The sequence below is a fragment of the Eimeria maxima genome, genomic scaffold (genome assembly GCF_000499605.1).
Source record: "Eimeria maxima Weybridge genomic scaffold, Emw_scaff7, whole genome shotgun sequence".
Taxonomy (NCBI): domain Eukaryota; phylum Apicomplexa; class Conoidasida; order Eucoccidiorida; family Eimeriidae; genus Eimeria; species Eimeria maxima.
Window position 1 is genome coordinate 125,001 of NW_013566697.1, and position 13,046 is coordinate 138,046.

The 13,046-nt window shown below is 45.8% G+C and overlaps 3 protein-coding genes across 3 annotated transcripts in view; 2 read left to right on the forward strand and 1 right to left on the reverse strand.

Moving 5' to 3' along the window:
* EMWEY_00001460 (subtilase family serine protease, putative) overlaps nt 1–4,247 on the forward strand; it is a gene marked incomplete at both ends in the record, with an annotated part of 8,501 nt that extends 4,254 nt beyond the window's left edge. Inside the window, 7 exons of the mRNA XM_013482653.1 lie at nt 547–835; nt 1,651–1,719; nt 2,000–2,133; nt 2,559–2,705; nt 2,823–2,908; nt 3,343–3,611; nt 3,988–4,247. Coding sequence (XP_013338107.1) covers nt 547–835; nt 1,651–1,719; nt 2,000–2,133; nt 2,559–2,705; nt 2,823–2,908; nt 3,343–3,611; nt 3,988–4,247 — 1,254 coding nt within the window. The remainder of the gene's footprint in view (nt 1–546; nt 836–1,650; nt 1,720–1,999; nt 2,134–2,558; nt 2,706–2,822; nt 2,909–3,342; nt 3,612–3,987) is intronic.
* A 1,853-nt stretch (nt 4,248–6,100) lies between these two features.
* EMWEY_00001470 (hypothetical protein) lies at nt 6,101–6,850 on the forward strand (the record flags this gene model as incomplete). The annotated part of the gene is made up of 1 exon (XM_013482654.1): nt 6,101–6,850. One exon carries the CDS (start codon nt 6,101–6,103, stop codon nt 6,848–6,850), a length of 750 nt encoding a protein of 249 aa, XP_013338108.1.
* Nucleotides 6,851–10,198: 3,348 nt separating this feature from the next.
* Nucleotides 10,199–12,468, reverse strand: EMWEY_00001480 (hypothetical protein, conserved; the record flags this gene model as incomplete). The annotated part of the gene is made up of 6 exons (XM_013482655.1): nt 10,199–10,445; nt 10,644–10,906; nt 11,072–11,446; nt 11,524–11,664; nt 11,915–12,022; nt 12,265–12,468. Coding segments are annotated over 6 exons (1,338 nt in total), but the record flags the coding sequence as incomplete, so codon positions are not given.
* Between the last annotated feature and the right edge of the window lie 578 nt (nt 12,469–13,046).

Here is a 13,046-nt window from a genome sequence, read left to right on the forward strand (position 1 = left end):
AAGGACCCTGCTGCTGCTGCTGATGGTGCTGCTGCTGCTGCTGCTGCTGCTGCTCCTGCTGCTTCCTTCCGTGGAGAAATAAAGGAGACAGAGTCCTCTTTGTGTTATCTAGATCATGTTACCCTCCATCATCTTAATTGTGTTGTTATTTCTACTAAACATTGTACTAAGTATATTAACCCCGATATACTTAAGGTAAGTAATTATTTATTTATTTATTTACTTATTTATTTATCTATTTATTTGTTTATTATTGTTGTGCTATTACTACAACCCCACCATACACGCATGCAAGCACAACAACAGCAGCAAATAATGCATGCAAGAAGTATATTTTGTTTCTATGCATACATATTGTATCTGTATATGTACGTATGTATAGTATATCTATGTGTATTGTACGTATATAATATTCATATATGTACTTATAAATAGATATAATATGCATATATGCGCATGCAGACGTAAACGTATGCATATAATCTTCTCTTTGTGTGTATATTATTGCCTTGTGTGTGTCTTGTGTTTTATTTCTGGTTAATAAAGGAAGTTGCCCTCGCACATGCATGCGTATTGGCTGTGGACTTTGACCATAAGGCGTCTCCTTATGGATGGTCAAAGAAGACGCTCTCTCGTGCCCCAAAGGGGAAGGGATCGTCTGGGATCGGGTCTGGGGATCGGATCCCAGGGGATCCGTTTTTTGAGGAACCGATCTCCGAGGATCCGTTCCCAACCCCACACTGGCCTAACGATCCCTACTTGCTCTCAGGGGCACAATGGGAGCTGCAAGAGGAGGGAGGGGTCCAGGCGCAGCAGGCATGGAAGGCCTCAATTGGTACTTTTTCTTCTTTCTTATATCGGCGCATGCATGCGCTCCTGTTGCAGTGCAGCTCATGCAAACACCCCCATGCAGCTGTATGCATGCGCATGCATGTGTGCATAGTAAATTATAGTTCAGGTGTATATGCTGCTCTAGGGGTCCTTACTGGGCGTTTTTTCTCCCCTACTTTACTCCGCGCCCCTTCTATCTTCTTACGGCTTGCTCCCATTTATATAATTACTTCTATTTACTCTCTTCTCCCTGCAGCTTTTTTACTCTATTATTTATTTTATTCAACAAATGCAGAGATATTAGCAAGTGGATTGTATCGTGAATGTCCTCTGGCCTTCGGTGTTTTAACAGGAAACCCGTTCTGCATGCATGCAGGCACATCTACGTATGCGCATATTATAATATAATTTATAAATATATTGAAATATGTACATGTATATTATGTGTAAGGAAATATGATTAAAAGAAACTTAAAATGAGCGAAGTAGTGGAGGCAATATATTTGTCATCTATGTAATGCATGCAAATATACACATAATATTTGCATGCGGATTCTTTGCAGACGTAGACAATGACTATATGAGCACGTATTGCATGCATGCATGCAGGTACCTGTAGAAATACAAGTAGGTATATATTCATGCGCTTGTGCGACTGCACGTTTCTTTCTATGTTTGCAAAAATGCATGCATGCAAAGTGCATGGAAAGCGAGTGAGTAAATGTATATTTGATTAATGTGCAATAGTCCCTTTTATGCGGATACAGCTAAATGCACCCCTTTTTTTCTCTGTTTTGTTTCTGTTTTTTCTTTTTTTAGGCGGAGGCGGCACAGTACTGGAGCAACCTTTGAATACAATAGCAGTAATTGATTTTGGTTTTAATTTGGGTAGGCAAACAAACAAAATATAAAGAAGGATAACAATTAAAATAGAGGAATAAACTATTATTGTTATGATTATAACATAATATGCACATAATATATGTATTTCATAATATATAATAATACAAAAGGGAGGAACGAACTCACAACATTCAAAGAGGAGGAGACAGGTATTAACCACCAAAAGGCAGGCATTGACATAGAGAGAGACACACACAAGAGAACGTATACAAACAGCGAACAAATATACAAAAACAGAGACAAATCGAATTGTGTGTGCATGCAGCTCATGAGGACATGGTAGACAGCTGGTGGAGAAATGTTTCCTTCGATTTCCCCGAATACTCCGAGTGGCCTCATAATTGTTTTGATGGAATTGACAACGATGGAAACGGATATGTCGATGACTGCATGGGATACGTAAGGCTGCGTTCATGGATTGATCAGAAGGAGTTGCACGCATGGATGCAACACCTTCTGTAATTGTATGCAACGTTCTGTGCTGAGCGCATGCATGCATACTTCCTGTACGCAAGCTTCCTGTTAAGCAGGGAAAGTCGAATACATCGATATGTCACCTAATGGAGTATGAATAACCAAATGTGCATGCATGCACCAAACCATCGGCATAGCATGCATGTATGCATACACTCAAAGTGCACTTTCTCTGATGCAATTACTGCTTTCGACAGTTAGTGCAGATTTAGATGCATGTTAGGGCGGCAGTGGGTCCATCTTCATGAATTTTGCGGGCTTTGCTTGAACACTCCCCGTTGTTAACCCTACTATTCTGTTGCATGCTCCCGTTATTTAAAGTAGTATGCTTTTTCGGCCTTTTTGTTCAGAGCTTTGCCGACCGCAGTGCTGATCCCTCTGCATTCTACGGGCCTCATGGCACAGCTGTCTCGAGTGCATGCTGTGCCACCACAAACAACGACAAAGGCATTGCCTCTTTGGGTTGGAATTTGCGCCCTATGGCTTTGAAAGTTGACGTAAGGAAGCCCCAAAATAAAGGCTACTTTCTCTGGGTTTTCATGCAGATACATCCCTATATTGTGTGAAGAATTGTTTCCTTTCTTCCTCTGCTTTTGCCTGCAAACATTTTGTAGGGGTCGTATTCTCAAATTGCAGAGGCCCTCAACTACGCAGCCGACAAAATGGTTCAAGTTGTAAACATGAGCTTTGGGGGACCGCCGTGAGTCCTTTGCCTCCATTTGCAAGAGTAGCGGTAGACACCGCGTTTGATATGCTGCAGCATTATAATAATGCCATCGAACGCACAAGCAATAACATTCCAGACACGTCTGTCATCTTCATCTGCATGCCTTCAAGCATGCATGCATTCGTGGAAGCATGAACTTTGCATGCATGCGCCCAATCTGACGGGACGTGCGCATGCCAGGAACGCAAGCACGAATCCGTGTGCAAGATCGCAGATTGCAAGCAGATGCATACAAACACAATCCGTGTGCATGCACTAACATGCAAATGGATTCATACACAGTCAGTGTGCATAGGTGCATGCAAGAGTGTGCGTGTCTCTGTGTGTGTATGGATGAGTGTTTGTGTGTTTGTTTGTCTGTTTGTCCGTCTGTGTGTGTACTTGTGTGTGCATGTGGGTGTCTGCAGTTCGGCTGCATTGCGAGCAACACTTGCAGTGGCTGCTGCTCGTGGTATGAGCTTGGTGGTGGCAGCAGGAAACCACCGTTGTGATTTTGCTTCCGTATACACTGCAGCATGTTTATCTCCTAAAGGAGTTGTCAAGGGCTTCCCAGCTGCATATGGCGATCTCTTTCCCAACTTAATTGCCGTCGCTGCAATTGCAGCTAACGGAAAACCAACAAGATTTACAAACTTTGACTCTTCCAAAAATCCGAAAATTCATGTACTTGCTCCGGGTGAAAATATCATCGCATGCAGCGATATAACCAAAGAAGGCAAGGCAAACATATACATGTATGCACGGGGCCAGCCATGGGTGCATGCATAAAGTGGGGATGCGGTGCCTGTATTCATGCGTCTACCTTCTTTTGTTCCCACCAACAAGCTAAAGAGCATTGGGATTCCTGCAAATGTTCCTCGAGCGCTTCGTATTCGTCTGTTGATACCTTCGGTGCCGTAGACTGCACTTTTGTTCGTTTCTTTATTTGGTGTTATCAGCTTTGTCTCCCAGTATAACTATATGTGGGTAATTCTCGCGCAAATTGCACATGCCAATTTCTCTGTTTATTTCTTTTCTATTTGTGTTGATGTTTCTTTGCGCTGCCTCCATAGGTTACATCAAAGCGAGCGGAACATCGTTTGCTACTCCAATAGTTACTGCATTAGTGGGCCTTCTTCGGTATGAGAACCCTGATATGACCGCAGAGGAGGTGAAGGAGGTGTTGGTACACTCTTGTTATAAGGCCTCGCATGCAATCCTAGAAAGAGTAGCCAAGTGCGGGGGTGTCGTCAGTGCCACAAAGGCCTTTAAGAAAGCAGGCCTCCTCCCGTCTCATGGAAAAAGAAAACGAGCTAAAATCAAAACCCACTAAAACAAACGTAACCAACTCTTATTATCTTCAACAGACTGACATAATGTATTTGTTTCCCATACACCCCCAAGGGGTCCTGTATGCTGTTAAACACAGCACATACACATATGTATAATGCACATTATATACACGCATGTGTATTTAGACACGCGGTTAGGGCAGCTGCTAAAATGTATAACATTTTCCAGTCCGATTTTACGCATAGGGATTCCAAAGGTTCCAAGTTGTAGACCGATATAGCTGCAGCTAAGAGACCCTTGACTGCTATCGCTATCCAACAAATCGTAGACTGGGGTTTATGGTTTAGGTAACTGCAGTGCTTTGGGAAAATTGCCATTCGCCCTCACCGTTTGCATGCTCTTTTTATGTGTTTTGGTATTGGCATATATTTGTGTATTTCATATTTTCTCTGATCAAACCGCCTTGGTAGGCAGAGGAGGCCAAGATTTCCCCAGCGGCAGAAGGCAGGGCCGCGTACACCTGCTGCAACCATTTCGGAGTAGCAGAAGAGGAATCATTACTGCTCATTAAAAAATTTTACAAGCGACTGAAAGATCCATAGCTTATGCACGAGAAGAGTATTGCCTTCACACATGTAAAGGCATTAGCCACGAGCATGCCATACACTCGACTGGGAGGGTGATTTCCCAGTCGACTGAGTTGCCCCACAGCCTGTTGCTACAGAATAATGCAAACGGGAATGGCTTTAGAGCCACTGCACACTTCTCAACATTATACAAAAGCACTAAATTTAATTAGACGAAACCACTGGCTGCTGCACATGAGAAACAGGATATGTACGCGGGAATACATTATTCTGCTTAAATGCTGACGTGCATTCTCTTTCTGTCTTTCTATCAACAACAAAATGGAAAGTTTGCATTTAGCCTCCATTCATATGCAAAGCAATTGTCGTGATCGGCAACGATTGCACACCGAACAACCCGTTTGTTTACAGGTGTATCTCTCAGTTTTTGAGGGGATTCGCCAGTCTTTCGTTTGATAACTGGAGTTTGTTGACGGGTTTAGGGATCATATTCTAAAGTTCCTGCTGCTTTCTCCTTGCGCACAAGGCGAGAATCGCCTTGACTGGCATCAAGCTACATCCCGTCTCAGAATCACCTTGTTTTCATTTCTGCTTAAATATACAGTTTTCATAGCAAGGAAATTAAACCTTGTACACGGAGAGGGCGACTGCTCATAAACCATGCATGAGCATCTCGAGGTCACTCTTCCCTAGAGCATCGGCGGAACTTCGGAGACGGTATGGCACTTACATTTGTAATTCGCTTTCGCAAATTATTTTGAACTATGAAGGTTTCAAAAAATTGAATTTATGAAATACTTGATTTAGTGCGTTCTTGTTACTTTGATTGATCATGTAATACCTCGATTCGCCGCATCGGCATTCGCCGCGACCCTGGGTTCAGGAGAAAACAAAGAGAGCACACAAGCCTTCTGTGCACATTAATTTTCAAACCCCTGAATTAACTAATATAAATAGTATTACGCAATGCATGCATGCAATAATACGCCCGAAAGTCGAACGACCGTTGGTATACGGCTTGAAAGCACAGCCGCGCTGAAGAACACCCCCCCCGTGTCGACGAGCTAGCTTGTGAGAACCCGCGCATTCTGAGCACCCCCCCTGAGCTCGTCATTATACGTCATTTCCTCTTATTTCTTCCTTGGTTACTTGTGTAGCAGGTATTTGTGTTCTTGGCCGCCCTTCGTTGTTTGTTGTATTATTTGACGTGTAGAAGTTGTGTGTTTGTGTGTGTGCTAGCGTACATTTGTTTTGAAGTAAATTTTTTATCTGCTTTCCCGTTGTTAGATCCTGGTCAATTTCGAGAATGTACTGCTTAAGTTTCCTCTCACGTGGGCGTTGGCTGCCTCTTCTGAGTGCTTTGTGTGCTCTCTTCTTCTTGGGCCCTAATTCTGGTGTTGTGGAGGAGGCGAATGCTCAGTTCTACTACGGCTGGCCTAGTGGAGGTCGCTACTGGGGCCGCGGGAGATATGGCTACGGATGGGGTGGATACAGCCCGTATGTGAGCTATTATAACCCCTATGGCTACGGCTACGGCGGCTTGGGCTACGGTTACGGCTGGGGAAACCGCTACTGGTCACCATACACCAGCACCTACCCCTACTATGGTACCTTCCGCTACCTCCGTCACCTAGAGAACAAACAGAAGCGCAACAACGACGGCAACAGGGACCTCGGCAAAGCAAAACGCGTTGCTGCTAATGGCGCAGTACCTCTGCCTGATATCTTCTTTGAAGGAGACCCAGAGAACCCCGAGGGCCCCCAGCCCTTCAGTGACGAGTTTCTCGATTCTGAGGACGATGCAGTACTCGTCTCACTCCCCGTCGTTGGAAAAGCCAACAAGCAAGATAGCGAGACAGAAGCAGACTCGGGATCGGAAACAGAGACAACAACTGCACCACCATTATCATCTGACGAAGAAGAGGAAGGAGTGACAGCAACAAGTTCTGCCTCTCCGGAATTGGAGGATGCAACAACGGCATCTACCCAGGAGCCTTCTTTTCTTGAGACTACCACCTCAACAACAGTAGCACCTGCATCCTCATCTGAAGATTAGATTGAAGAATAAGAGGAAAACTGGCCCGTGTCGATTGGTGGGCTTGCTCCGCTGGGATGCATGCAGCTTTGTCGATTCCCTAACCCGCAATCCACCAGTTATTCAGAGGGTACCTCTCGTTATTCAAGCTGCTGGCGGCAAGAGGAGGGATCAACGGCGGTGTACGAACACACATATAATTTATGAATGCAGAAAAGGGCAGGCAGTACATTTATTTGATTGTGTACGGTGTGCATGCATAAAGGAATATATGTTAATTTGTACAGCCATACGTACATACTTGTATACATACTTGTATACATACGTAAATGTATGCATGTATGCACATCTATATGCATGTAAGTGTATATGAAGGTATATGTGTCGTCGCGTTTTTTCTTTTCCTAGACATTTCACCGCTCTGCAGCGGTGTGTGAACAAACCACAGCGTTGTTGTCACTACTCTGGTGTACCTGCACCTGGTGACAGCAGAAGTTGGGACTTTTGGTTTTTCTTTGGCAGTGTTGTTTTGTTTTTCGAGTCGGAGGCGGCAAGGGGCCACAACAACCCCTTTCATCTCTTTGAACTTCTTTGAAATGACCATTGTTGTCTAGCTGCATTCACGAAAGATTACCCCTTCATTGCCTGGTGGGCACACTCAAGACAGCCCACTTGTAGCACAAAGCCCACGATAGGGTGGAGTGTGTGGTTAGGGTGTAGTAACCCTATCGAGGCTGACGACAGTCACTAGCAGCCCCATGGTCCATCATGGTTAGGCATTTAGATAGCATACATAAATAGACACGGGCATAGATATCCAATAGTAGAGTTATAAAATATACAATTTGAAATATATAAATATCTTTTGGTGCTGGCTTAAACAGCATGCGCTGTTAGCGTTGCGTAGCACCAAGGGCACGCGCCGAAACATTTAACATATGCAGCTAAGTGAGCAGCAATTGCGTGGCTGTTGCAAGCACAGCAGCAGCTCTTGTATCCGTCAGGAATAGGAAATCCTGTAACGCTGCATGATTCCTGCTGCTTGCTGCAGCAGCTGCAAGTCAAGGCCCACATACACACCGATGCCCCGCATCCGTCACATTTGCTGCAACACAGAAACAAACTCTCATGCACGTATGTTCTAGGTGTTTCTCACGTACGCTAAACGACAAATGCATAATCCGTCGCCTCGCGATTGACAGGTGCTGATCACATTGTATGGCTCTTACCTTTAGCGCCTGCTAACAGTGTAGTACATGTGGGAGCATGCGTGTACATGTAACGTGCAGATGCAGGCATGCATGCATTCACATGTGTACATCAGTGGTCCGTGGTCGTAAGTCATGAAATGGATAATGCCAATTTAGCCGAAATATAGGTACATCAATATGAACCTGATGGGTTCACAGTATAATTGTTCAGTTCCTGTTCATTGTCCATGTGAACAGTCAAATATACTATAAAGTCATGATGTAATTTTGCGTGGAATGACGTATACACCATAAGACCAGAGTACGTATAGTAGAGCAGATGGATAGCATGAGGCAACGAAAATCACAGCTGGAATTGCATCAAGCAATGCAGCAGTAAGAGCTGCTGCTTCAATAAATGCAGCAGCTCTTACTGCTGCATTTAGTGAAACCGCACATCACCGCTGTCAGTGCGTTTTAACTATGAGTCGATATTAATATAATATAGTGCCATGCCATAATAGAGTTTGTGTGTAGCCATTTAAAAGTGAACACAGCACCCACAAGGTTGTTTTCGTTATGAAACGGGAGTTCGCAACACGATTCACGTACCGCATCTGTACTTCCGGCTTTAAGGTTGGGGTAACGCTCCAACCCAACACCAAATCTCTTGCCTGCTCCTGCTGCAGGTTGGTTCTGAATATGTATGACACCGGCAGCCAAATACAAACGTGATAATGAAGAATGATTAAGTGCAACAGACACAATATGGTAAGCGGTTGTGCGCAGCTTAATCATTCATTATCACGTTCGTATTTGATTGCCGGTGTATGGTTTTATTTTCTCAACGGTAGACAAACTGAAACGAGCAGAAGGAACGGCCAGGGTAGTTGTTGATTATGAGAAATCAGTATGAATGGTACCTCGTACGTAGTTACATATACACGCAGCTGTATGGACGGATAGTAGCTGTATGGAAGAATACACAATTTATTATGTTTTTAATGATACGTGCAGGGGAGAGGAGAGAGCAGACATAGAAAATGTGCTATGTATATTCGTGATAGTTGTGAAACGAAAGCCACATATGTATGCATGCGTGCATAGATGGTTGAACGAAACACGGAATATTACTAAACAGTATCATGAACTAATGCTGTATTATAGAGACAAGAGCGATGGCAGAAGACGAACACAGAATGGTGCCTTGGCAGGTCCTGCAGCTTGAGAGGAGGGAGTCCCATGTCAGTCAACAGCTGCGAATCAATCATCGTCGGCTTTCCTTCTTCGATGCAGTCACAGATGTCTAAATACCTATAAACGAAGCAAACAAGCGCCTGCACAGTACCTAAGCCTGAGAGAGAATCTGATGCTGTAGACACCTCCACGCCTTCGTTTGTTCACCCAGACGAATTTGCTGTCTTGTACTGTGTCCAGGGTTTAAGATTTAGGAGTTAGCGTTTTGTGACACCTGCTCAGCATCCAGAAGGCTGTGCCCTCCCAGCCGGCCTGTCTGCACTTCAAACCCGCGCGGTAGAACAACCAGTCCAAGTAGGGAGACGAAGCAGAATATCTGTTCATAAATCCTATACCAATAACCCCTAAGTTCTAGAGTCTACGATCGGAAGCCCGAACCCTAAAGTGTGCGCGAAATAGAGAACTTTGGTTCTTACGTGCTGTTCAATCTAGTAGATGCTGGTTCAGCAGCACCATAGATACATTTGCTTCACAAGAACATACATTTCTCGCCGAATGTCGCAGATGCAACTAATATGATGTCTAGGTTGGTTTTTGCTATCATCTTTCAAACGAACCTCCAGCTGCTGAGTTGCCCTATTCTTTGTTTTAAGGACTTCGTACTTTTACACTCTCACACCAGCATATTTGTTAAACTCTAACCCTAGCTGTGCATACAGGGGAGCGAGAAATGCACTGGCAGTAGTCCTCAAATTTTTACAGCTATCTAAATCGGAATTAATGAAGCATAACTTTCTCTGTGGGGGATTAAGGATTTGGTGGTTGTGACTATTTGCCCTGCCTTCGCATGTTTCTATGTAAGCTGCCATTTGCATCGGCTCCACACAGTTTACAGTTTAGGTTTATGCTTATGAGAGAAGTCGAGGATTTGTGGCCATCTGCACTGAGCCATTTATCTGATAGGGGTTGTTTCAACTTGACTTCACCTCAAGACAGAAAGTGCTGCCTTTGCGGCTATCTCCGTTAACTCCGGCTGCCCTTCGCAGTTGCTTATGACCTCCTCCAGGTGTACACGCACCAGCTGCTTCTGTGCTTCTGCTAAAGGCCCTTCAGAGAAGTTACGAGCAGAAGCAGCAGCAGCAGTTGCTGGAGCAGCAACTTGGTGCGACTTTGCCGGTAGCGCAGAAGCACCAGATACTGAACTAAAAGATGGGGGTTTGTCTCTATCCCTCAAGACCCTAAACGAAAGCCAAAAGCCAGGATTTAGGGTTTAGGGCCTACTGCTTAGAGAAGCATACACGAATACCAAACCAGCCATCTTCTATGAGTACGTTAACAACGGAAATGTTAGCAAATGGAAAATATACACAGAGAGAGGGACATGAAAATAAGGGCATCAGCAACCCCACACTTATCTTAGAACTCACATGAGATACATGCGCTTTATCAGGCTGCTAGGTCGGCTGGCTGCTGCACTGCTGTCAGAGGGGGGGCCACAGCTGCTGCTGCTCTGCTGCTGTTTCTGCTGGTGTACCTCCAGCGCGGAGGCGATGCTCATGCAAAGAGACAGCATGTTTTCTGTGCGAGATGTGGTTCTGCATGTGCTGCTGCTAATGTTGCTGTTGCTGTTTTTCATGGCACTGATTAGCACCTCAGCGGCCTCTGCAGCACTTGCTGTCTCCAGCAACGCCTGCACAAGCAAAGGAACCGTTAAGCACAAAAGCCAGAGAGGAGATGTTAGTCTGCCTTCTCCAAGTCATTTTGGGAAAGCGATGCACATTTCTCTCTCGCAGTCATTTGTATCCAGACTGAAGTGGACACTTTCTTGCAGGAAGAGAAGGAACAGGCTCCTCACGTGGACTCTTCTAGAGAGAAGTTGGAGGAACAAAGGAGACTCTTTCTCTGCTGCGACCTGGAGACACTTTGTCCACTCGTTGTTATCAGCCAGAAGTAGCAACGCAGCGTCCGTGTGGCCTGCCTGCAGTAAACCTGTAATGTCACCTTTCTCTTGAAGCAGCAGCCGCTGCTTCAGAGACACCGCTGTCTCCGCGTCCTCTCCTAAACACGCTGCCAGCCGCTTCGCCGTTGCCCAGTCCTCAGCAGCTATATAGCACTGCAGCGCATTCATGTGCATGTACGCATGCTGGCATTCATGCACTTGCTGGCTTGCCTCAACGTCAGCTGCGGTAGTTGAGCAAAGAAGAAACCAGAAAGAAGCAAACAAAGACCTCTAAGCACACGAAGACACCTAAGCACGCATAGACAACAAAACTCAATCAGATTCGAATAAACAAGGTGTACAAGTACCTGTAGGGCCTCCTTCGTCCTGCCTGCTGACAACAGCACTTCACCTGCTGCTTTTGTGTCTCCCATTTGCTGCAGCTCTCCTGCAACACGGCCAGCAAGAGCAGCATGGCGAGATCCGCCAAGGCCTTTGGCTAGCTTCACCTGATGGGCAGCAGCAGCAACAACAACAACAACGACAACAGCAGCAGCCAAAACAGCAAACGCATCAACAGTGGCAAAGACGGTGGCAGGAGCAGGCTACAGTAACGGTGACAGTGGCAGCAAAATCACGAGGACCAACATCACCATAATTATCATAATCAGCAGCAACAACCGCACCAACAGCAGCAGCAGCAGCAGTTGTGGCAGATGGTCACTCTGTGTTTTCTCGAAGAGAATGCTGCAACCTCACCGCGTGTAGCCAAAAGTCGCGAAGGTTTTGCGGATCAGCTGGGGGGACGTCAGTAATAGCCAAACAGAAATCGACTGCCTCCTCAACCGCCTTTGCTTGTTCTAATGCCTTCACCGCACACCGTAGATCCTGAACTCTAAACGCTTAAACGCTTGAAGGCTCGCCATCGGCGCACAGAACATCTCTGATGGCTCAGTGTTTGGGTGGAGTCACCACGGCGCTTCGCAGCCCTCTCTGGATCTAACTGTAGACTCTCAACAATAAATACTATACTTTTTCTGACGGGCATGGAGACAGCCTAAATACTCAACACAGCGGGCACCTCCTCACTACGCAGTGGTTGCGCTTACATGGCAAAACTCGCATAGTTCCTGCAGCGATTTGAACTGTTTGTGCTGCTGCTGCTGCAGCTGCAGCTGTTGAAGCACCTGAGGCAACAAATGTGGAGCGTGGCGTCCGCAGAGGCGAGCTGCCGCTGCCCACTTTGCTTTGCGAACGAGCAGCTGCACAGCTACGTCTTCCCGCCCCGCTTCGACCAGCGCCTCCTCAGCTCCCTAGACAGACGCAGCAGCACCAGTAGCAGCAGAAACAGTAAAAGCAGCAGCAACAACAGCAGCAGCAACAACAGCAGCAGCAACAACGGCACCAATAGCAACAGCAGCAGCAAATGTGGCAGCGAAAAAGTCCATTGTACGGCTCCACATTTGGGTAATTGCCGCCACTATTGCATTTAGAACGACATGGTGAGCATCTGCTCAGTGTCATGCAGCGTTGCTGATACATCCAGATATACTTGGAGTTTCACGTCATATGTGTAAGTGATGCTTTTATTTCAGTGTCCGAGTGTATAGCGCCACTGAAAGATGCACAAATGCGTAAATGTATACGCCATGTGTAGCTCTCAACCGGCATACGCTCCTATTTGGCATCAACTAAGAATATACGACTTTGTAGTCACCCCTACAACGTACAGTAGCACATCGCGTGCTCCGTGTACACCCCAGGCACTGCGTGTATCCACAAAACACTGTATATACACCAAAGAAATATACGTCGCCTCCCACGTGACGCTGTTGGCATTCCATTCGTGTTTTGTACCTGGAGGTCCTCTGCGGCTACTTTTGCTTTGGCC